We start from the raw sequence: 23286 nt of genomic DNA on the forward strand, positions 1-23286 counted from the left end.
CTCGTATCGCGATATCCGGGATCCTGGCTATCGCTGGCCCCCCATGCCGCTATCTCAAAGGGCGGGTAAGCAGAACTTTTGCGCACTGCAGCGGTCGATTGTTCATCTTGTGAATTCAGCCGAGGCTACCGGGTACACTGTAATAGGGTATGAAGTATTTTGTGCTTACTTGTCATCTATTATTGACACATGAATATGGTATGCTGAGCAATGGCCAACAATAGTAATTCTGCGTTGGCGGCGGGATAAGCTACTCTATGCAGCATAGGTATCCTGAAACAAACCAGACATCAGGCCATCCTGCACTCATCCTCATAATTACGCCGGTTCTGGGTGATCAAGACCGCCGTCGGGAAAACAGCAAAACACGAATCGGGGATACCACACTACACTAGGGGCTACATTCAATTTGGCTTGCATAAAGGGCCGGAAGGATGATGGTGTTGTGAGGCTTACTGTACACCAGCTCTCATCATGGAACGTTGTTGGTAGGACGTCACATTAATTTAAACATGCATATGCTAATATGTCTCGCAGTCGCGCCATTTTTCCTTCTTCTGTCTAGCCGATGTATTGGGCTTCTCTTGGCACAATCTTGGAAAGAGTCTGGCAGCAAACAATGCCTTGATGGTGGTTTGTCCACAAGTGATCGCCCGAGGACTCATTGTAAATAGAGTGTAAGCACGGGTACTAACACCATACGGGTTGGTCAGCGTTTCGGCAGAATCACATGCTACTAGTAGTACTGAGCGGGAGATGAGCCTTTATTGTGGGCGCTAGCCAAGCATTCGCTCGACGCCGGCTTAAGAAGTCATCGCTTAGTTTATGAGGCGAAGTACTTTGCAGGTCAAATGTCAAAATTTGAGTACGAAGCATGTACTACTGCTGTCCTCATGACAGCAACAGGTACGGCGTAGCTCACGTCGAGATCACCAAAAGTGCCACGGTCCGGGGATCCGAGCCCACCAAATTAAAACAAACAGCCAGAGACCAGCGCGGCAAGGCGCGAAGCGTTGCCGGTTCGAGAAGGCCGGCCGATTGCCACACCTGATGCCGCCTAGACTTCACGCAGCCACACTCACAACCGGCAGCAAGGGACCTAGCCAGGGGTAAGATCGCTTCAGATTTCAATGGATCTTTGCGGAATATCTTAGTGGGAGGTGCTACTGTACTCCTACTCTGCTGCTCCGTGGTAGTGCTATTGCAACGCTGGCCGTGGAGGGTACTTATAATAAGACCGCGTGTAATTTGCCCGCGTAGCTCTGGTGTCTCGTATGCAGCCGGCATGCCGCAATAAGTAGCATCTTGCGGATACACGGAATAGATCGGCCCAGCTATGGGCGTATCGAGATGCGCGATCTTGAGGCGAGATAGGGTGCTGAAGGAACGATTTTCAGTAGCACCACACCAAAACGAAGGCACACCCTGGGCCACAACCTGGGGCTAGCAGTATTAGCTCTCCAGCTAGTCATAGGCGCGACCAGGTAGTTGAGCAGCAGCTACTACAGTATAGCCGCCGTTTAGTACATCTCAGTTTGCTACAGTATAGCACTGTAATACCCCCAAGACAGCGATTCAAAAGTCCGTGGACGGAGTATTGGACCTGTACAGAGTATTATTAGTATCTGATATCTCATATCCGCTAGGCATCCAGCCTGTTCCATATCCTTCAACAACCAGTATGCAGTGCGAGGTGGGGCGACCTGGCTGCTTGAGATGCTTGAGACTCGGCGTGTAGATGAAAGAACCGATCGTCCGTAATACTACTAGCTGTAGTATTTCAATCCCTCAGAGCAACTGCGAGACACAAGTTATGCTGTCGGCGATTACGTATTATGTATCTAACGAGATGTCATTAATAGGGGACTTTGTTTCCCGGCTGTAAAGATGTTCTCAGCCGCAGCCGTCCAGGGATAGAGAAGCGGCCGAGTGTGGCCCGCCTCCATAAAATGTCTTGAGACAATGTTTTGTAATAAAGGAGATTTCAAGACCGGCACCGGTACACGGAAGCTTTCCGGCTGGCTCTTGTATTCGCGTGTCTGTCTAGACAGTACTCGTTCCTCACTCTCCACCAAGAATGGGGTAGTCCAAATACCTACGCTTGTAGCCAGAAGACATTAGAGGAGCTGTTGGTGAAATTTACCCGTCATGGAGCCACCGGTTCTTCTGTTAAGGAGCCCATGCAGGCCTCACTTTCTTCGGCTAGGATGAGGTGTCATCTTGGGACTGCTGCATCCTGGTTGTGCGAACCCATGCTGGCTAAAATTTGACCGGCTCTACGCTAATCGCACCAATGCCAGCTTGGCTTACCATCAATTCGTTCCCTCTTCTGCTATATGAATTTGTCTGTATTTGAGGAAGTTGTATTTCGCGGCTTGTCCTATCAGAACAGAGAGCAAAAGGCTACCAAGTAATCTATCATACCTATGATTGGTATTTCAGCAGCACTTGTATTCGGAACGGCGCCGCAAAGTACTAATTGGACGAGATATCACCGAAAAAGGTTGGACCCGCGACAAGGGGCCCGCCATCCTACATGTCCATGCACGACGACTAACAGCAGCAGTATCTCGCGAAGGCTAGACACGCAGTTTGGCTGTTGACCAACGGCCGAATGACGACGCGGAAGTGATATGACAGCTCCGGAATGGACAAGGGTTAGCCTCCGTGGGATGACAGCAATCCTTGGTTACCAGTTTGACACAACTCTTGCTCTTTTAGGGTCTCGCCTCATCTTCCATCATACCTTGTAGCAGTGTCCATACGTGTAAGACTAAGCCCCTCGCTTCTGGCTCAACTTAGAAGGAAGACGGCTTCGTCTTGGGGTCAACATTGACTGCAGTGTCGACCCCTGGACGGTCTGGGTGATCTCCCGAAATAACGACCCCTGAACCCTCGGATCTTTTTAATCTGACCTGTATTGGAAGGGCGAAATACTAGTGCCCGAAAAGCACTCGATTCTCATAGGCAAAGTACTAGAGTAACAAGCATACCTACTCTGTGTAGAATGAGATATTGTCTGCTGCGGTGCTGACAACCCTCCATCCCAAGGCCGAGGCTAGGAACGATGCAAACTGCTGACTCGCTCTGATTCCTGCCCTTCTGTCAACTCACCTGAACATCAAGCAATTGGCGCCAACGGTAAAGCACGCTAGACATTCAGGTCTTCTATTCCGATGGCCACGCCATTCATTTGTCGACGGCGTTCGGCCGGCCTGGATCTTTTGCAATTCGACTGGTGCGAAGTAGGGTGGCTGGTACGGGTGCAGGAGAGGTGGGATCGCGTGCAGTTCGCATGCAAGAATGAAGCGATTGGATTCAAGGACGCCACGAGAAAGCAGCCAGCTATGCCCTTGGCATCTAACTAGCTCGATACGCTCCTTTGAATGGCAGGTAGGATGCGTCCACGTTACTCCTGAGATGGTTCCGATCGCTGCCACCCTGGCTGGCGAGTGTTGATCAAGCCTGCGAGCCCGGTTTCGCGTTGTCCAGACGTTTTTGGCCTGTAGACAGGGTCCCGGCGATGACTCGTCTTGTCTTGTTTTGTCCTGTGACTAGTATTCAGCTGCCACACTCCGTATTCCGCATGCTGGACTCCATGCCCGTAAGGCAGCGCCAGACAAGCATCTTGACAGGTATCTGGCCCGGCATCTGCGAAGTCGACGGAGAGGGTGCGTGCCCGTACGAGGCCTGTGCTGGACCCAGACCAGACCAGAGGCAGCATTGGAAGAGGAGCCATACCATGATATAAGTTACTCCGTACAAAGTATATACACGACCAGCAGCAGGGCACTGCCTCGATGCGAGCTGGCAGGCGCCATGACAGTCTCCTGCAAGGCTCCTTCCTTCAGCGGATGCCCCATCAGACGGTCAATATCCAGACAGACACAATACTCCGTTGCTCCTGCGTCGAACTGACGACGCTACCGTACGCCAGGCGGGTTCCAGGTACCTTTGGCCATGCCAGCCCACTAATGCCACCGTAAGTTAAAGTAACCTGGAAGGTGGGCGGCTCCATGAACGGGAAGGACCAGACACCTCTGCTCTTGTCTCGTGTATGATCAAACTACATTGATGATGCTAGCAGGAGCAGCCCGTACCCCAGTAGCCATGCGTCCTGCCAAGCAGCAGTATTACTCCCGAGCCGTATATGCCAACGCCCGCACATGCCCTGTTTCCAGCCTGGCTTCTGTTCTGCAACTCGTACATAGGTGCCCGACTCGTCTCAGCTTTCTCTCAGCCCGGCTTCAGCGGCAGATGGCCTGACCGAACTATTGAACAACTCACCGCAGCCCATGCTCCCGCCAGCAAACCGCGGTCACGATCGGCACGAATTGACCCCCCGTTCACCCGCACCGTGAGTGGACTGTCCCTTTGCGACGTCGCTGACAGCTGCTGGCCACCGCGACTAACCTGGGGGTCGGTTTCTGGCGCAGCGCCGGCGGCCAGGGGTCCGGCCACACCATCTGGCGCCTAGCGGTGGGCGATTCTAGCGGGTGCCAGCGCCTGAGCTGCCCGCTAGGAGCCGCCTATGGCGCCTGGAAGCTGCGCTGCGGATCCTGAACCAGGTCCTGGTGGGGAGGGGCTTCTAGTGTTCCTTTTCGGCCATGGCAGGCGTCCCGCTGTGAGGTTCCACCCCTGAGCCGGTTCACCACCTAAAAAAAATAATTAAAGGTTTCCCACGACTTCTCCTGATTCTGAGCTTGTCACGAGGGGGAATTGGGTGAGCTGTTTCTGGGCCGTCGTTGAGAGGATTTCTCCTGCTTGCTTGCTTCCCGCATTGAAATTTTCCCTGTCCTGTTTGGCTTGTGGTTTGAATAAGCATCTTCCCCCTTGACGGCGATTGCCCACCCACGCTCGTTATCAACCGCCCCTGGTTTGCCTATACGCTCCTTATGATCTTCGAAGGTCTAGCTCCACGAAAGGAGCCGCTGGCTTTGGTTGTCTTCTCTCAAATCACCCTCTGTTGTTTTGTTTCGTAGCATACGAGAGCCGTCCTCCAACCGATCGATCGCTTCTACAACCGACTCTGTCCAGCTGTTCGACGTCTTTCCCCTCACGAGCATTGCACATACAACACACTGTCTCTTCTAGAATTTGCCATAGAATGTCGTCTGAAACGCCGCAACCCATTGCCGAGGGCAACCAGCCCAAGGCTGTAAAGGACAAAAACTGCGAATACTGTGGCCAGGCCTTCACCTCGTCATCCCTCGGTCGACATCTTGATCTCTATATCAAGGAAAAGAACCCCAAGCCCCCGGATGGCCTCCACGATGTGGACGCTATCCGGAAGCTCCGTGGCAACATCACTCGGCGCCAGCCTCGAGGTTCATTGGGTGCTCGAAGAGATAATTCAACTCCTGGTAGCACGCCCAAGCCAACAGCCGGGAAGTTGGCGCCTGGACAAGACTCAGATAGCTTCAAATCCTCTTTATCGAAAGATGTACAATATGCCGCTGATTCAGCCGCTAACAAATATCCCTATGCTGCTTCTTGGGAAGCCGCTGGCGTAATGAATGACCTTTCGGGCAAAAATGGCTGGGATGGCAGTGCTCCTCAAGATGCTAATAGGCGCTCTGGCCTCTCGAAAAATGTCAGCAAACAGATGGCACAGAAAGCTCAGTTCGACATCAAACAAAAGTTAACAGACGCAATGGATACTGCGAAAGCTGCTGAATTGGCGCTGAGAGAATTGGTGAGCTCTTGGCGGGCTGCAAAGTAAGTAAAAATTTCTTTTCTCTTTCCAATGATACCTCCACTATGTCTGGTGGATGACATGCAGTCGCAAATTGCTAACACCTCTTTAGACAACAGGTTGACCGAAACTCAACACCTTTTGATTTCGATCCCCTTGCCTTGGACTTCCCATCCCTCACCATCCATTGTCTCCTGCCTCCTCCAACTTTGTTCTCTTCAACCCAACATCCTACATCAACATCCTGGTCTCTTTCGTCACCAGGTAAGCGTGAATATGTTGCACTTCAGGCCTTTTTCCAAGAGGAATTCAAGACTTGGAAAGTTACGTGTGCTTCTGCTACGACCGCCGTAATAGAGGAGATGTCGTACCCTCCAGTGGGTGGACCATATAGAGATGCAAGAGAAGCTGTAAAACAAGCTGAGCAAAGGGCAGAGATGCTTGAAACTCAAGTCAATGAGCATCTGCAGTCTGCGTATGCAGTCTGGGAATCTTTGCCTCTTCAACGAAGAACTGAGCTTTGGATCCTGGAGCTGGCGCGGGGAGTGGGCCGCAAGCATAAGGAAATGGAGAAGATGAAAGAGCAGCAGCATAAACTAAAACAAGAGAACGCGAACTTGAAATCGCACATCGACCAGCTTAATCGGCTGCAACAACCGAGAGAGTACAAGATGCTCTCACCATCTACCATTCCTCTGGATCGAGATGTTATTGCGTATGCTTATGAGCAGAGTGTTATGGGGAGCAGGCTTGTCGGGTATGAGCCAGAGGATCGGCATCTAGACTTGAACACAGTTGTAGCCAAGTCAATAGAAAGATGGAAGAGTGTCATTGCGTCGACCCGCGTTGCAGCTAGCGGGATGCCTGCGCAGCGGCCTCTTGAGCAGACGGTTGCTCAGACCCCTGCTGCGAACAGCCAAAGTAGTCCATCAAAGCCTCAAAGCGCCGTTCAAACACCACAGTTGACTCAACCGCAACCAGTGCAGCTTGATAAGAGACTTTCTAACGCAAGCTCAAACGGACCGGCAAGCGAACAGAGTGCATCTTCTGCGACCAATACGGGCCCTCCTTCAGTCGAAGAAACGAGTGACCAAGATGCCGATGCCGAGATGGAGGATGATGATAGCTTCGCTATGATCCAATCTCCTATCAAGACAACGCATCCGCCCATACAGCAGCAAGCACAGCTTGATGTTTCTCGAGTCCAAGCTCCCATGGCCCAGCAACAGCAACAACCACCACCACCGCAGCAGATCCAACAAGCCCAACAGCAAGTCCAACAACAGGTTCAGCAAGTTCAGCAGCAAGTTCAACAACAAGTCCAACAGCAAGTTCAGCAACAGGTTCAACAACAGGTTCAACAGCAGGTTCAGCAGCAAGTCCAGCAGCAGCAGCAGCAGGCTCAGCAGCACCAAGCTCAGCAACGAAATGCGACAGCGGATATGCGTTTCATGATGCAAAATGGGGCCGGAAGCCCTGCGAGCAGAGCTGCTATGGCTACTATGAATCGTGCTATGCCAAACATGAACATGGCAGCAATGCAAGCTAATGCAATGCACGGAGCAGATATGAGCATAGCGATGCAAGGAGTCCGCGGCGATATGTATTTGGAGTAATAATGTCAACGAAAAAAGAGACATCGGAAGAGGGCGTATTTTCGGACGGTTAATAGAATGGTCTTTTTTTTACGACTACACAATGGTCGTCATCGCAACAGCATTCATTCTTAGCGAATTTTCTTCATCTTTTCTTAACAAAAAAATCCTTTTCTTTTCGTCAATGCGGTATAAAAAATCTCACGATTCTTCAACAAAAAAGGAATATTCGGCATTTTCTGCGCGCCTCGATGTTGTGTTAATATACGAATCGCAATATCAGGCAGGATGGAAGCATATATAGAATGGGGAGAGGAAAGGAAGGGTAGGAGAACTGGGAGGATTTCCCATTATTTTCTCTCTCTTTTTATCTTTTTCCGTGACATTGTTTTGGTTTATCAGTACAATGGCATTGGATTGAGTGAAAGAAAGAAATGTAAACTTTTGTGGAATAATTGCCATGTATTGCTCACTAGAAATTGAGAGTAAGGAATAGGAGTTAATAGGTGAATTTATACATTGAATTTTCTCGGAGAAAGCTTCTCTCCCGCTCTGCTCTATAAAAGGAATATCTAGGTGATTTGAGTTGAGTTTTTTACATGAGGTTTTTGTTTCTCAGCCGATGTCTGGACGATTTTCCTTCCGTTAAGCTTAATATACCATCTATTTATACAAGAAAAAAGTGACCCCACCTTATGGCTTAATCTGCTTTAGTTTCTTTTCAATTAACCGCATAGTTGACTTTGGAACATGTAGTCGGTGGGATAGAACTAAAGCGCCTGTGAGAACAGCAAGGGCGCCAGCCTGGTGGGTGGCAGCAAGGTGAGTAGGGACCATGTAGATGAGAGTGGAGATTCCAAGAGCCGCCTGTAAGGTGACAAGGTGAACAAGCCCGGTGGTGCCCTTCTTTGCGTTTCTGGGGAGAACAGCGGAAATCTTTCCGGTGCGAGAATAAGCCCAAAGGGACAAGATGGTACAGAAGGTTGTGATGGCCAAGATTCGGTGATCAAGCTGGACGAGACTGGGGTTTTCAAGCATGTTGCGCCACCAAAGGTCAGACTGATCCTCCTTGCGGGAGTAGAACTTGTCGAACAGCTCGGACTTGGGAGGCGCGTAACCGAGACCCATCTTGGGGAACTCATTGTAGATGAGACCAGCGTCGAGACCGGCAACCAAGGCACCGGACATGGCAGTCAGAAAGACAAGACCGGTGATGCCAAAAACAGAGCGTCTGAGAGTGCTGAGGACGGGGTTCTGAATTGCCTTGATGGCAGTAGCGGCGGCGGCGGGGTCGGCGAGCATACGGCGGGTGCGGAGGATGGTGATACCAGACACGAGCATCCAGGAGTAGCAGAGGAAAGCAGTGGCCAAATGAGCAGTCAACCGGTATTGGGAGACACGAGGGTGGGAACCAGGAGCAAAAAGATCGTCCTTGAGACCCGATTTAACCATCCACCAGCCAATAAAGCCTTGGACACCGATCAGACTGGAGATACCGAGCAGGTTGAATGCCATCTTGGGAGAGACTTTGCGGCGAGCGACGAAGTATAGCGAGGGGAGAACGAAGGAGAGGCCAATGAAGCGACCCCACAGTCGGTGCGTCCATTCCATGAAGTAGATCTTCTTGAATTCGTCCAGGGTCATATGAGGGTTAAGGATCTTGAACTCCGGAGAGGCACGGTACTTTTCAAACTCGGATTCCCAATCGGCAGTTGACATTGGGGGCAAAGAGCCCGTAACAGGTTTCCATTCCGTTATGCTTAGACTATAATGCGCAATTGTTAGCAATGAGTTGTCATATCTCGCGCCAATTGGAGTTCTAGGTGAATTCATACCCAGACTCAGTTAGTCTTGTAAGTCCACCAAAGACGACAATACCGAACACGCTGGCAGCGCTGCCCAGCAACCAAATCGCAACTCCCTTACTAGTAGTTTTCTGTGGAAATGTCTTTGAGGCCTGAGCTTGCGCCTGTGATGCCGCAGCTGCAGCACTCTTGGCCGCCAAGTTTTCCAATGGCTTTGCATCGGCATACCCTCGGGATCGTACGATGTTCAGGATAGGTGAAGGAGAGCGTCTAGGTGCTTGTCGAAGGCATTGATTGCAGACGAAGAACTTGGAGGGCACCTGAAGGGCTGCCCTCCGCATGCCGGCCGCAAAAAGCACCATTTTTGCAATTTTGCGCAATGGCGCTTGATGTGAGGACGAAAGAGCGAAAATGGCACGATATTTCTTGGCCTGCGGTATAAGACTGCATGTGGTTCGGAGCATAGAGAGCGCCGAGGCGGGCACCAATTGCTGCGCTAAAGAATTGCACGGCTGCTGATAGGTGGGATGGCATCAAGCTAGCTTCACCGCCAAATTTTTACACGGCAGAAAAAAAGCAAAGTAGTAAGTTGGCTAGCAGCACAAAAAAACAGCAATTCGGTAGCTGTGATTGCGCAACTGCTGGCAAATACCTTCTTCAGATCCGAATCCAGATTTATCGAAGATGCCAGGTCGACAGGCGCATGGACGGTCCTTGTTGGCCCAGCCAAAGGCAAAGGCTGGTCCCAAGAAGTCCAAGTCAAGAGCGCAGACGAATGCACTGAATGCGTTCAACATTGCGCAAGAAAGGTTTCCCACCAAGGATAAGAGGACACCACGTGCACGAGAACTGGATGCCGAAATTGAGAAGAAACATGGACGAGAGGAAGAAGATGAGGATGAGGAAGAAGAAGAAGAGGGCCCTAAGCGAAAGAAGGCCAAGGCCCCGCGGGGTGCGACAGATGGCGATGTAGAGTTTGGTAGCGACAGCGAGGGCAACGAGTGGCAATTGGGTGGCATGGCGGACGACGATGATGACTCTGAAATTGAGAGTGATGATGCGTTTGGCGATAGCGACAATGAGATGTTTCAGGGCTATGCCTTCCGCGGATCAAAAACTGGCCAGCGCAAGGTGAGAAGCTACACTTTTGAAAATACCAGGACAAGGACGCTGACTTGGAGTAAAGGACGACGACTCGGAAGATTCTGACGACGGAAATGACGATCAAGGCGAAACTCTTGGCGAGGATGCCATTGATCTGGCCACGGCTTTAGACCAGTTCGAAGAGGAATCTGAAGAGGAGCAAGAAGGAGAAGAGGAAGAAGAAGATTCTGAGTCAGGAGAAGAGGAGGATTCTGATGAATCCGACGAGTTTGAGGGTCTTGACGACAGCGACGAAGAAGCCGACCCCGCGAAACTCGAGGAGCTTAAGGGCCTGATATCTGGATTCGGAGGGGAAGAAGATGACGGCGACAAAGTTGTCTCAGCGTCTGGACAGCAGAAAATCGATCTCGGCGACCTGGGACTGTCTGGATTGAACGATCCTTTCATGAAGCAATCAGTCAAGCTTATGAAGAAAGAATCAAAAGAGAAGCGACCCGGCTCAACGAAGAAGCTAGAAGTGCCGTTATCAAGGAGAGAGCAAGGACGTATCGACCGATCAGCGGCTTATGAGAAGACAAACGAGACTCTTGATCGATGGACAGAGACTGTTAAGCAGAACCGCAGAGCCGAACACCTGGTATTCCCTCTCCCTCAAAACTCAGAATCAGCGGGACTCGACCGGACAGAACTTCAGCCCCTATCGCTGAAGGGAGCCGCGAACGAATTAGAAGCTACAATCATGGGCATCATGGAGCAGAGCGGACTGTCTTTAGAAAAGGAGAAGAAGCCTAAGAAGCAGGAGTTCGATGAAGAGGGCAATCTGCTTACACGGAAGCAAGCTTTGGAAAAGAAGCGCATAGAGCGTGAGTTGGCTTCTAGGGAAGCAAAACGCGCCGCCCGCATCAAGAAGATCAAGAGCAAAGCCTATCACCGAGTGCACCGAAAACAAAAGGAGCGCGATGAGATGGCCACCAGAGAGGCCATGGCTGAGGCTGGCGAGATCGACTCGGAGGAAGAGAGAGAGGCTCAGGATCGTCGACGTGCGTTGGAGCGAGTTGGTCAGCGCCACAAGGACAGCAAATGGGCCAAGATGGGATCCAAGGCGAAGCGTGCTGTTTGGGATGACGACTTCCGGGCTGGTCTGACAGAAATGGCTCGCAAGGATGAGGATCTCCGCAGAAGGAAGGAAGGCAAGAGCTCAAGAGGCGATGGAGATGATTCAGATGAGACTAGCAGTTCCGGATCTGATGACGATGACGATAATGCAGACTTGCTGCGACAGTTGGATGAGCTCGAGAATGAAGACAGCGGGCCCCAGTCAAGATTAATGAAGATGAAGTTTATGCAGAAGGCAGAAGCAGCGAAGAAGAAGGCAAACGACGAGCTCATCAAGGAAATCCGTAAAGAGCTCGACGGAGAGGTAGAAGGCTCCGAGGATGAAGAAGAAAAGGGAGGAGAGGTCGGACGAAGGCAATACGGCAGCGGAGTGGCCAACCCCTTCTCCATGCCACAGAACTCTGCCCGAGCAACCAAGAAGAAGCTCGCCAAGGATGATTCTGAAGAAGAAAACAACACAAGCTTCGCCAACGGTGACGGAGCTCCTCATATTTCAAACGGCTCGATCAACCATGCCTGGTCTACTCCCGCGGAGACAACGACTTCGATAGCGGGAGCCTGGTCCAAGGGCGAGTCGCGTCGCAAGAAGTCAGCCCGAGCCGACGACCTCGACCTCAACGCCAACATCCTCACTGCATCCCAACCCTCCTCCAAGCCGAAACCCTCCAAGAAGACAAAACAGCCTCAAGAAGATGACGACGAATCCACATCCGGCTCAGACTCAGATTCAGACATTCGCCTGCCCATGGCTATCCGCGACAAGGACCTCGTGGCCCGTGCCTTTGCCGGTGAAGATGTCGTTGCCGAGTTTGAGCGTGAAAAGGACGAAATCGCTGAGGCTGACGACGATAAGGTCATTGACAACACCTTGCCCGGCTGGGGTTCTTGGGTGGGTGACGGAGTCAGCAGCCGTGAGAAGAAGAGGCACCAAGGCCGGTTCCTCACAAAGGTGGAAGGTATCAATAAGAAAGACCGTAAGGACGCCAAGCTAGACAAGGTCATCATCAACGAAAAGCGCATCAAAAAGGTTAGTAACACAAACTTTACCCTCTTTCTAAAGATTGAACTTGTCAATGTTTTTTCATTCATATATACTAACTTTGCTTGCTCTCACAGAATGACCGCTACCTCGCCGCCCAGCTCCCCTTCCCCTTCGAATCGCAACAGCAATACGAGCGCTCTTTGCGACTACCTGTCGGACCCGAATGGATGACAAAGGAGACGTTCCAGGCCAGCACGAAGCCGCGCGTTATTATGAAGCAGGGCATTATTACGCCCATGTCGAAGCCAAATGCATAGATTTTCCATCTCTTATTTCTTCTTTAATATTTTAGGGCTAAAATAGATACATTCGGAATGAATGTTAAAATCCGAATTTTCATGAATATATACATCTTTACATGTTCCTCTTGAGTCCAATTTTCATGGCTGTTATCTCTTCAAACGGTTTATAGGGGGCTGTACTAGCATTTACTCAAAAAAACAAATCAAGCAAGACCATTTGTTTTAATTGGTATCATTAGAATTCTGAATGCAAAAGCACTTCATAAACCGTTATAATAACACAAAAGTATTCACACCCTTGCCTCCACCCAGATTGTTTCTCGTAGATCCCAGTAAAGCCAAAAGAAAAAAGTCAAGGAAATTGCTCGCCTGTGCCCTCTTGGGGCAAATATTTTGATCTCACATCCAGCAACATGCTTCGCCACAAATGTCCCCGAGGCATCTCATTCAAATAGTATCCCTCCAGATTCAGCGCAGTAAATGAAATAGTAGTACACGATAATCAAACAGATAAGGATAGTTAAGGACCCTGCTCGTAGGGAAGTGTTTATTTCGATTTTCCATATTTTGGTAAACATGCTTTTGGCAGTTTATCCATCCTTCACATATGAAATGTTAGTTATCAGGCTATAAGAAGCCTAATTTTGTCGCCATATGGTTGACAGTGATTGAATATCTTCTGTAGTCGAATGATAGGTTCGATTCGGTAAATGATCTACAGGCTCAGCTTGGCTGAATTTAGTTGCTGCCGGCAATTAGGTTTGTTGCGTTGTCCAAGAAATCGCCTGGTGTCGCAAAGAAAGCTACGGCAATAATAACGTAGAGGCCGAGAAGCATTGCGCCCTCGAGGTAATTCGATTTGCCATCCTGAACAGTATATGTTACGACCAAAACGGACACAGCGAAAGCAACAGTTTCGACTATATCATGGTTAGCACGGTTTTCTCAAATACAAAAGTAAGAACTTTCAAGTGTACTACTACTCACAAGTCTCAAAGTGGAGCGTCATGTCGCGTCCAATAATCCAGCCAACAATAACGAGGAATGGAGTGACACCAAGGGCAATCTGGATACTGGAGCCAATGGCTACACCCATGGCCAAGTCCATCTTGTTGCGGAGAGCGACAACCACAGCAGTAACGTGTTCCGCAGCGTTTCCAACAATGGGGATCAAAATCAGACCGATGAATGCCTTGCTGATATTCGCGCTTTCGACGATGTCATCGATGGATCCAACCAAGTAGTCGGCACAGATGGCAACCAAAATCGTTACAACGACCAGAACTACGGTGGCAGCAATCGGGCCAAGAGTAGGCTCTTCAGGCTCCTCGTCCTCAGCGAGTTGTCTTTCGGCATCAAAGAGATTGCTGTGAGTGCGAAGCTGGAATACCAAATAGAGGACGTAAAGAACGAGTAGAATGATGGCGATACCGCGAGAGAGGACAAGAATGCTTCGTTCCTTGTCTTCGAGATTAGTGTGGCCCTGGTCGAGAACCCCATAGAGCTATAATATACATGTTAGATAGGAATCATCATAGCCGCTTCCGCGAGAGATATAAAATCAAACATACCGCAGCAGGGATCACTAGGGAGGCAGATGATAGTGTCATGAGAGAGCATGTAGTCTGAGCAACGGCTGCTGAGAAGGTTTGTTCGGTACCCTCACCCGAAGCACCACGGTGTCTAATGCCTCCGAAAAAGAAGCACATTCCCATAACCAGCAGCAGGTTGGAAAGGATGGAACCAAGCATGGAAGATTGCACAACCTGGATCTGGTTGTCTCTGAGCGCCACAATACTAACCTGCGAACAGTCAGTATTTCATCCCAGCCATGTTATATATCATAGTAAGCGGTATGATTTTGAGCAACGCACAATCAATTCCACAGCATTTCCAAAAGTAGCGTTTAGCAGTCCACCAAGAGTCTCGCCAAGCTTAAGAGATATTTCCTCAGTCGCAAAAGACAAGACGGCAGCAAGCGGGATAATAGCGAAGAAGTTGATCGTGAAAACCGCAGTTGAATTCCATCCGAGGCGGCCAGCGACAATACCAATGGGAACCATGATGAGCAAGAAGTTGATATAGTCTATTCGCAAAAAGAAGAATTGTTAGTATAGCTACACTCGGAGAGCCAATTGTTCTGGCGCTTTTATCCTCCCAAGACTTACTGCTCAGCAAAGTGACCTTGGTGACATGCCAGGAGTAGGCAAGCGTTCGAACGGCGAAGTTCTCGCTATGAGTGCCTGGCGTGTGCTTTGAATCGAAGAAGAACTGGAAGGTTGTGGAACGCTCATTGTTGCTTCCGATATGATTCTGATTGCCGCTGCCGCCGTTGAGAAGCGGCGTGCGCTCGTTGGAGCTTGAATTGTTGTAGCTCATTGTTCGTCGAAAGCTCGCTGAGCGCTTGGGATTGGCTGAATTCAAAAACACCAATGAGTTGTAATTAGCGAGGGAGAAGAGGGAACGAGCGAGTCTGAAGAACGAAAGGCGGAATCGTTTGCGTCAGTGTAGCGAGAGGGAGAGATAGATGATGGTAGTCAAACGAGTGCGCGTGTGTTTGGAAGAGAGAGTTGAAAGTTGGAAGTTAAAGCTGTCCGCGGCTAAAGTTTGTAGGAAGCAGAAACAGCGATCGCAGCCACAGGATTAACTCTCAAAACCCATGGGTATAGGAGGGGATCGCGGCTAGCCAAGGGTCTAATATGTAGCAGAGTAGGATGGAGACACAAGATTTGGCCAAGACGAGGCAGGGATGAAGTAATAAAGCGAGTGCCACACAAGGCTGGCTGAGTTTTTTTTCTTCTGGGGGTGTGGGTGTAGATAATTTGTGAGGAGGGGGGAAAAGATCGCTTGTTATAAGGAAACGGCGCGTGGCGTTTATTTCTGGGGGTTTATGTCACCGATTGTAGCTCGGGGGTGGGAAAGAGGAGACGAGGAGAGAAGGCTTTAGATTTGCAATGTAATGGCACGCATCTCGGTCTGGGCGACAGGCCCATTTGACAGCAATAATAAACCATGTCGACTTACATATGCCCTTGACCATGGCTGGAAGCTCCGGGATACTCAGGGCCGGCGATATTTTATCCGGAGAAGGCGGGAAACGATTACCGGCGCGGTGGGCACGAGAACAAGCGTGAATTGGAGTCTTTTTTTTTTTTTTGTTTTTTCCTGCTGCCCGTTCTTAATTGGCACGAGTAAGAGCACGCGCAGAAAAATCAAAGTGGTGGTAGTAATGGAGAGAGAGAAGAGAGAGAACCACAAAGAACGCATGTTTGTTTGAATCAGCGAATGGGTTTACCGACCTAGGCCTAGGGCGGGTCCACAAGGGGTCCCATCGCTCGGGTAGCTGCGTGGAAGCACTATAACGAGTCGTAGCTGCGGATGTACCGGTACCTGTACCTGCCCGGCCTGGAACCGCGGGCCTGGCATCACGGCACTCGTGCTGACTACGAGGTACAGGAGGCCGTCTATGATATGACACGGTCGCGCTCTGCCTCGGCCAGAGCCCAGCGAGAGGATTCGCACCTTGGAGCCTTGGCCAAAATCAAATAACGATTTACATCAGTCGTACCCAGCAGCTACAGGCGGTGATGGACGCTGGGCGCGATAGGCGCATGCCACGGATAAAAGGCGTCTTGGCACTCGATCTGGATTCAGAGCGAGCCTGGGAGGCCTCCAGACGACACCCCCTCTGAGCCCAGAGAGCGCGCGTTCAGTTGCGCAAATCTGCATATTTGTATGACAAGCACAGCAATAATCCCCGATCCTGGCGCTTCGTGCGTATCAGGTAAGCAAGTACGAGCAAGTACTGCAAATAGCATATACTGCATTGTGCATACTTTTGGTACCTCGCAGCCTGTTGTTTTTCCTTCATTTTTTCAGACGAAGAACAAAGTTTGCTGCCTTTCTTCCCGCAAATGCTACCGTGCTAGCAAAGGGGTATCCATAGCACCTGAATCAAGGCCTTTGGCGCCCCCCTTGGCTTCTCCAACAGCCTAAAAAAGCTTGTTAGGTGATAGCAATAGCGACGGGCGTGTACCAGTACTAATGCGCATCTGAAGGACGGTGGAGAATATTCAGGGAACAGAGTGTGGAATCGACGACGTCATATACGATTCAGCAAAGAAGCAACTGCTGTTCTTGTCCAAGACCAGCTTTGCTGTTCCTGGCGGCCACGGGGAATTCCGCTGCTTAATAACCTCGGGCCAAGAAAAGGCACATACGTTAGCGCCTGGTGAATACACGTACAGTAAGGCGTATTATATCATCATCACATTTGAAGGAGCCAACAGCACCTCGACATGCCAAGCAATTCAAAATTCAATATAATCAATATTCAAATCAACGCCTATAAAGTGAGCACGTGCTCTCCCAGAGCTCTCCCTATGTACTACTACTCTACTAAACTACTTTCTACTAATCACCACCGGTAAGGCTACGGATACTACTTGATCTCAACTCGCTCCTCTTTGCTTCGCCTCAATCAGCCCCAAATCCAACCACTCGCAATGGCAATATTGCAATTAAGCTTATTTTCCCCCAGCAGCCCGTGTACATGGTTAGACAAATGCTTTTTCGATGCCTAAGCAAGCCTGGCTAGTGAGAAAAGTAATAAATTCGATGTTTAATTTTCTTGCCAGTTTGACTTTAGCCCAGCTAGTTTCTAGAACAGGCCTCCGCCAGCTGCTGACTCGTCACCGATGCTCCCCATATTAGGAGGGTTGCATTCTATTCACGCCAATACAAAGCTTGTCTCGTTTATGTATCAGGCCGGCCTCTTGGCGCATTTGGCCAAGCCCAGAGTCCCCTGTCAATTCGATCTTATCGATAACTTCGGAATACTATAAGCGCCCGCATGCAGATCTCCAGTCGACTGCTGTTACACACTACATGAGGTCACTGTAAGAAGACCGAAGTCAAGACGCATGACAAACGCCTCTGCAAAAATTTACATGTATTGCTGATTGTTGTGACTGAGATGCAAACGATAATCAGGTGACGGCAAAGTTGTGTGTACAGCCCAGCCAATTGGTCACGGCGTGGGCGATTCCGAGCTTCCCGCCAGCGGGTGCCCGACGACGTCAATTGACTTTTCAAGATTTCCAACCGCCCTTAGTCAGCCACGCATCAATACGCACCAAAACGCCTCTCCAAAGGAACAACACGGAACAGACAAATGCCACCAGGTTACCGAGTCCAGCTTCCGCTCTGTCATCCACATGCTCAGCCTCACACGATAGTCCACGTTACCAAACAACCAAAGCTGCCAAGCCGAGCTAAAAGAACAGTTTCAACATCCAGCTTGCCACAGTCTCTCCAGCCTAATAGTCGCATGTAGCTGAATCGATCAAAGAGGTACCCTTTGTGGCTCATCATATTTCTCCAAGAGCTAGCACTGCCCGTTAGCATCATACCAGGACCAACCAGCTTGGACGAGTTACGCTACCCAGCATGCCCAGAACTTACCGGCAGAATAAGCCATAAACCACGTCAGCGATGCTCCGCCATCCAGCCACTGAGGACTAAACGACCGCGAGCTAAAGAATTCCCATGCCTTCCTGGGCTCAACCGAGGCATAGCTAGCCCAAATGATGCCCTTCCAGGCGTTTCCAATGTCATCAATTCTCCCGTCGCTGAAAAAGGCGTCCCATTCCTCCTGTACAAAGTCATTGGTCCTCACGAATGGTGTGGAGGGTAGAATAGGGATCATGTGAATCCCCTGAATGGCCTCAATGTTAGGATCAAAGTACGTCGTATGGTCTATCTTGTTCTCGAATAGGATGCCTGCGACTTTATTGCCAATAAACTGCCTGGGCTGTACCCTGTTGTCGTTTTTGTACAGGTAATAATTCTGCAGGCTACGGGCGATGATGGAGAGCTGCAAGTTACCCCTATTGTCGATATTAGCCAAGACGACATAGCCATAGGTGCCAAGAGCCTCTCTTCATTACCTCGCCTCGAGATCAGCATTATTGCTGACTTTGCCCCACATTTTGATGGCATACGCGTGCATCATGTCCTCTGAGCTCGACTCTTGGTCCTGCTGGTCATTAGCAAGCGAGGAAGCACAGCCATCTTGAGAGAATTTCAATTACCTTGCCGTCCATGGCGGCATAGAGACCGTGAGCCCAGCTGTGACCGTGGTACCAATCAAAGTTGCGCCACATGGGAAAGAGCTTGTCTTTGGCGCTGGGATTAGCCACATCTCGAACCAGAATATTGACATAGTCCCTGTTGTGTTTTAACCAGTCCGAATCCAGGTGGCCAATGATTGCTGCAGCAAGAATGTGATATCCGTAGTGGAAATGGTGATCATTGTAGTAAGTGTTTCCAAAGTCGGCGCCAGAATTACCCGTAACGTAGCTTGCAGATGAAACAATGCCACCCCAAGCGGCTATAATCGCATGGCTTGTTAGTATCACGGTGTATGTTTGTAGAATAGCAGCAACACAGAAGATATTTTGACTCACTTTCGTGAACAAGAGGAAACTTTTGCTCGTTGGCTGCAAACGTGGCAAACGCCGCCTTGAGCTGCCCCAGTCCTATATGTGTTAGAGCTCTGTCACCTAGCATGTGCTTGATCACGTATAGGATTGTTGCAAACTTGGCCAGGGCCTAGGTAGGTTGTTAGTAGCAATCCCACGCCACAGACAAGAAAAAGAAAAAAGGGAGGGAGGAAATAGTCACCTTTCCACTAAAGTACATGGAATCTAGATTGCTCTGCGCAATCATATTCTGTGCTACTTCTTTCGCAGCTGCCGCATGAATGATTCTCTTCGCGTGGTCCGACAGTTCTTCGATGCTTCCTCTTCTTGGATCCCAGGGAGCAAAAGACATATCAACCGGCATCGCGGATTCAATCATGGTCCACCGATTTCCCCTTACTAGTGTGGCAAGGCCCTTGGTGGTGGATTGCAGCTGTACCTCCCTTTGTATGCGCCTCTCCGTCTCTCCATCAAAGGATTCGATGTGGTGAGGAAGAGCATACATGTAGAGATTGCCGGTCTGATGCCCATCTACGTCGAAATTGAATGAATAGCTGCCTTCATAACCGCGAGCTGTACCAGACAATTCTAACGTGACGGGGAAAATGCCCGCACCATCATCCAAAATATCCTCAGACTCTTGGTTTTTCGGGCATTTGCAGACTTGTATAATGCCATGGAATGGATGCTTTGATTCGGCCAGGCCATTGTTGACCACTTTAAGTTCTAGCGGATACCCTCTTGTCTTCCAAGCGTACACCAGCCAAGTTGACCCGTCTTCCAGGTCGAACGTGAACTTGGCTAGGTCCGACTTGAGGTTTCGTGTTACCCGAGTCATAGTCTTGAAGAACACGCCAGTTTGAATAATGGGGGTCGCGCCGCTGTATTGTGCCGTGATATATGCCATTCCTTGTACCAAGGGAAACGAGATGGCCGGTTCCGATTCGCTATCCCTGCTGAGATGGACCCGCGCAGAGAAAGCTGTCATGCTATCGATGCTGAGAGCAGTTTCCCTCCCAAGCTCTTTAGCTGAAATAACCATAGATTGTATGCCTACGGGGTTGAGGTAGTAAGACGAAGCACCATTAAACTTCTCCTGGCCGTAAACCCGTTGGCTGGCTTCGGTGTGGGAACATGCCATTCCCCAGCTAGCCGTCACTCCATTTCCTCCAGCCCAGGCCACTGAATAAGGAAATGTGAAGGTCGGGCACCGCTGATTGTCCAGAAAAAAATTGGAGTAAAACTTGTTTGTCTGCAGTGGTCCATTTTCTAATATTCCCTTCCGCGGCACAGGATGGTCCTCTCGAGTGGAGATTTGAGAAGGTGGCCGCTTAACATCAATGGGCTCCGCGAAAATGTTCTTTGATACCATTTTGTTTTTTGGTTTAGCTGCTGGTGTCCCCCAGGAGGCTATTCGTGTACTGAATTGGAGTGTGGTCTCTGCAGCTGGTACCTCAGACAGTTTGGAAGGGGCTTTGGGAGTCTTTGGCCTGCTTTCACTTTTCAACCTGGTGCGTGATTGAGATGAGCTTACAGTTATAACTGGAGAGGAGCTCGCAGTCACAGTAATTGTCGTCGTGAAGCTGCTTTTAGTATAGTTGAAAGCCTTGGTCTCGAAGTTAGTAGACTTGGAAGCAGTCGTGTTATGAAACCGGCCGCCAGATGCTGATGCCTCGCTTAACCTTCCAAAGGGAAAACCTGACTGAAACTTGACCGAGCGTTCTGATTTGACAGGTTTCGTCGAAAAGCCAAAGCGATCTTGGCTGGTATCCACGCCGGGCAAGGCGAGAGTCCCCTGGGCAAATGTTAGCAAACAAATCCATGTTAGAGTGTGAGGTGGAGTCATGGTAATGATGAAGACTTGGATATATCCAATTCAGCATGGCTCCAGGCATGAAATTTTGAGCGCTTTGCTTTGGCCCAAAATATTTTTGGAAGCCCGAGCAAGACAAGAAACAGACACAAAAACGTCTTCAACGTAGTATTAAAAGGGCTCATTGCTACAGAGGAATGGGCATCGAGGAGCATTTTTTTTTGTGGGGGAAAATGATTCACAACCACGCATGACTCCGAATCCTCAAGAGTTTGGAATGCAGACCGACCACAAAGGGGGAAGGGACAATCACAGGTGGAGTTTGTTGTTTTGGACATACCCTTTGTCAGTCGTTTCTTGGCTAAACCACGAGAGCCTCAGATATAGCCAGTGGAGCGGATGAAGCAGTAGTGATGATGATTGTGGTACAAAACTGTGCTTGTGGAGGGCTGATATTGCAGAAGAGAGTATATAAACGAAAAGATATAAGACAGAAAAATAACCAAGATAGAAAGTATGTACTGGTGTATTGAATAGGTGCGGTTTCTAGGGTGAAAGGATCCGATGGAGGATCTCAGAGATGAGGCGGCTGAATATGAGAGAAGAAGTCTGGTGATACTAAGAAAAATGTAAGTAGATAGCTCTACACGAGTCGAGCTACTATTGGCAGGAAACACCCAGATGAGTCAAGAGAGGAAGCCTCCTTCGATTTGCCTCCTTCAATTTGCCAAGGCCCTTTTTATCAGCTGCCACTCAGCACAATTGACTGGCAAGTGCTAAAGAAAGAGCCTCTCCCAATGACAAGCGCCGTGTCACCCCGATTTGGCCGGCGAATGCTAGAAAACAATGTCCGCGAGTGGGTCACGGGGCGTGCCGTTTGTCTTTCCTCAATTGGGATATTTTCTAGGCGGCAATTAATAGCTCTTTGGTGAAGGCGAATGAGTGGTGGATAATGGAGTGCTGCTATGTAGTGTGGTGTTGCCTGGGAAAACTGAGCTCTGGTATGAGCTGGCTTGAGACCTCGGAGTAAACAAACACGGAATGTTTGAGGGGAAAACTGGTGACACTGTGGAGCTGCTAACTTGGTGCTTGGCACATGGGTCTTGGGAGATCAGCTGCCCGTGCGATGGTGTTGCGCTGAATTGCGTGGTTTGGATATCTCTTCCACTTTGCTTGTTCTATAGTTTGGATTTTACGGCTTGAAGTGTGTGTGTGGACGAGTGCGTGTATAAGGGGATCGACGCACCGTTGAATGCTAGACGTCACTTATCTGGCAGGCTATTCATGTTAAATCTCATCTACAAAAAGTATCCTATGCTACGGCTAAACCAAAAATCTAATTTGTCTTGTTATCGCCAAAAATAACTCCTGTGCTATAATCCAAGAGCACTGTATTTCCCTGTTGATGCATTCTCCTGGATAATCATCCGCATTCTCTTGGCCACGCCGTCATCACGAGGGCCTTTTCTTTTTGAACCTCTTACGGGTAGCTTCGTTTCGGTTTCTTTTGTTGTAATCTGCTTCTTCTCCTTCATCCTCTTCCGCCCCTTTTCTGCCTCGGAACGTTCTGCTTCTCGGCGACATCGATGTATATCCTTATCTCGAAGTAGCCAAGGCACATCCAGGATCTCGCGACGGAATTTGGTTCGCTTTTCCCAGAGCACTACTTCTTGAGCCGTGCTCTTCATGATGACCATCTTTTCGACATTGATCTGTCGCTCGTCACGAAAAGACGACAGTCCTCCCTTCACGTCAACTACCGTGCCAACATCAACATCTGCGTAGGGGTCTGCATGTTGTAAATCAGCTGCTCGTGCTTCTGTATTCGCTCGTAGTTCAGAGGCTGCCAATTCATTCTTTGATTCTGCAGGTACTGAAATTGTAGTCACGGCGACAATGTTGCTGCCGCTGCTGTCATCAATGGTATAAAGTCGTCGGTTGACGAATTGTTCTACAGCCACGACGATGCCAACGATTCGCACCCATTTTATCGGGAGATTCTGGTAGAAAAGGAAGTTTTCCGCTTTAACGAGAGTAAATGTTAGCCAACTGCCAGAATCAACGTGAAGATTTCCCTCTCCATCGCGCGCACGTACCATCAAAGCCGGCATGCTGATCTAAAGCATGGATTTCGGCAGCGTGCAACAGGCACCACGTATTTACGGTTGGCGATAGATGAAAACAGTATCGCGGATAAAGTGTAGGCTTGGTTGCCTCGCTCATGGAATGTCTGTACAGGCGCCTTGATTCACTGGCGAATCAAGGTGCATAAGTCCATATTTGCGCAGTCGATTTCACTTTCATCGTCTGACAAGGAGAAAAGAAGGAAAGCATAGGGATGAGGAAGATGGGTTCTAGGAATGGCCAAATCGGTTGTGGCGCGCGTCACTGC

At 49.7% G+C, this 23286-nt stretch overlaps 6 protein-coding genes across 6 annotated transcripts; 2 read left to right on the plus strand and 4 right to left on the minus strand.

Moving 5' to 3' along the window:
* Positions 1–5107: 5107 nt before the first annotated feature.
* On the plus strand, positions 5108–7311 carry GGI43DRAFT_385637 (uncharacterized protein; the record flags this gene model as incomplete). The annotated part of the gene is made up of 2 exons (XM_083203678.1): positions 5108–5718; positions 5808–7311. 2 exons carry the CDS (start codon positions 5108–5110, stop codon positions 7309–7311), a joined length of 2115 nt encoding a protein of 704 aa, XP_083058511.1.
* A 471-nt stretch (positions 7312–7782) lies between these two features.
* GGI43DRAFT_410006 (cytochrome oxidase assembly protein-domain-containing protein) lies at positions 7783–9545 on the minus strand. Its single transcript, XM_083206576.1, has 2 exons — positions 9126–9545; positions 7783–9055 (listed from the first exon to the last, which is right to left on the minus strand). The coding sequence occupies exons 1-2, from the start codon at positions 9455–9457 to the stop codon at positions 7984–7986; spliced, it is 1404 nt and encodes a 467-aa protein (XP_083058512.1). The 5' UTR covers positions 9458–9545; the 3' UTR covers positions 7783–7983.
* Positions 9546–9779: 234 nt separating this feature from the next.
* Positions 9780–12614, plus strand: GGI43DRAFT_385639 (Utp14 protein-domain-containing protein; the record flags this gene model as incomplete). The annotated part of the gene is made up of 3 exons (XM_083203679.1): positions 9780–10226; positions 10282–12342; positions 12432–12614. The coding sequence occupies 3 exons, from the start codon at positions 9780–9782 to the stop codon at positions 12612–12614; spliced, it is 2691 nt and encodes an 896-aa protein (XP_083058513.1).
* A 352-nt stretch (positions 12615–12966) lies between these two features.
* Positions 12967–15268, minus strand: GGI43DRAFT_104821 (Sodium/calcium exchanger protein-domain-containing protein). Its single transcript, XM_083198820.1, has 5 exons — positions 14768–15268; positions 14474–14685; positions 14171–14401; positions 13587–14103; positions 12967–13519 (listed from the first exon to the last, which is right to left on the minus strand). The coding sequence occupies exons 1-5, from the start codon at positions 14976–14978 to the stop codon at positions 13338–13340; spliced, it is 1353 nt and encodes a 450-aa protein (XP_083058514.1). The 5' UTR covers positions 14979–15268; the 3' UTR covers positions 12967–13337.
* A 2765-nt stretch (positions 15269–18033) lies between these two features.
* On the minus strand, positions 18034–20453 carry GGI43DRAFT_424098 (endo-1,3(4)-beta-glucanase; the record flags this gene model as incomplete). The annotated part of the gene is made up of 5 exons (XM_083208324.1): positions 18034–18487; positions 18548–18636; positions 18692–18990; positions 19067–19211; positions 19284–20453. The coding sequence occupies 5 exons, from the start codon at positions 20451–20453 to the stop codon at positions 18034–18036; spliced, it is 2157 nt and encodes a 718-aa protein (XP_083058515.1).
* A 1637-nt stretch (positions 20454–22090) lies between these two features.
* Positions 22091–23238, minus strand: GGI43DRAFT_410019 (uncharacterized protein). The gene is made up of 2 exons (XM_083206577.1): positions 22991–23238; positions 22091–22917 (listed from the first exon to the last, which is right to left on the minus strand). Exons 1-2 carry the CDS (start codon positions 23115–23117, stop codon positions 22268–22270), a joined length of 777 nt encoding a protein of 258 aa, XP_083058516.1. The 5' UTR covers positions 23118–23238; the 3' UTR covers positions 22091–22267.
* Positions 23239–23286: the final 48 nt, after the last annotated feature.

Source organism: Trichoderma evansii (genome assembly GCF_050947405.1).
Source record: "Trichoderma evansii strain SZMC 28006 chromosome Unknown GGI43scaffold_16, whole genome shotgun sequence".
In the NCBI taxonomy this organism is placed as follows: domain Eukaryota; kingdom Fungi; phylum Ascomycota; class Sordariomycetes; order Hypocreales; family Hypocreaceae; genus Trichoderma; species Trichoderma evansii.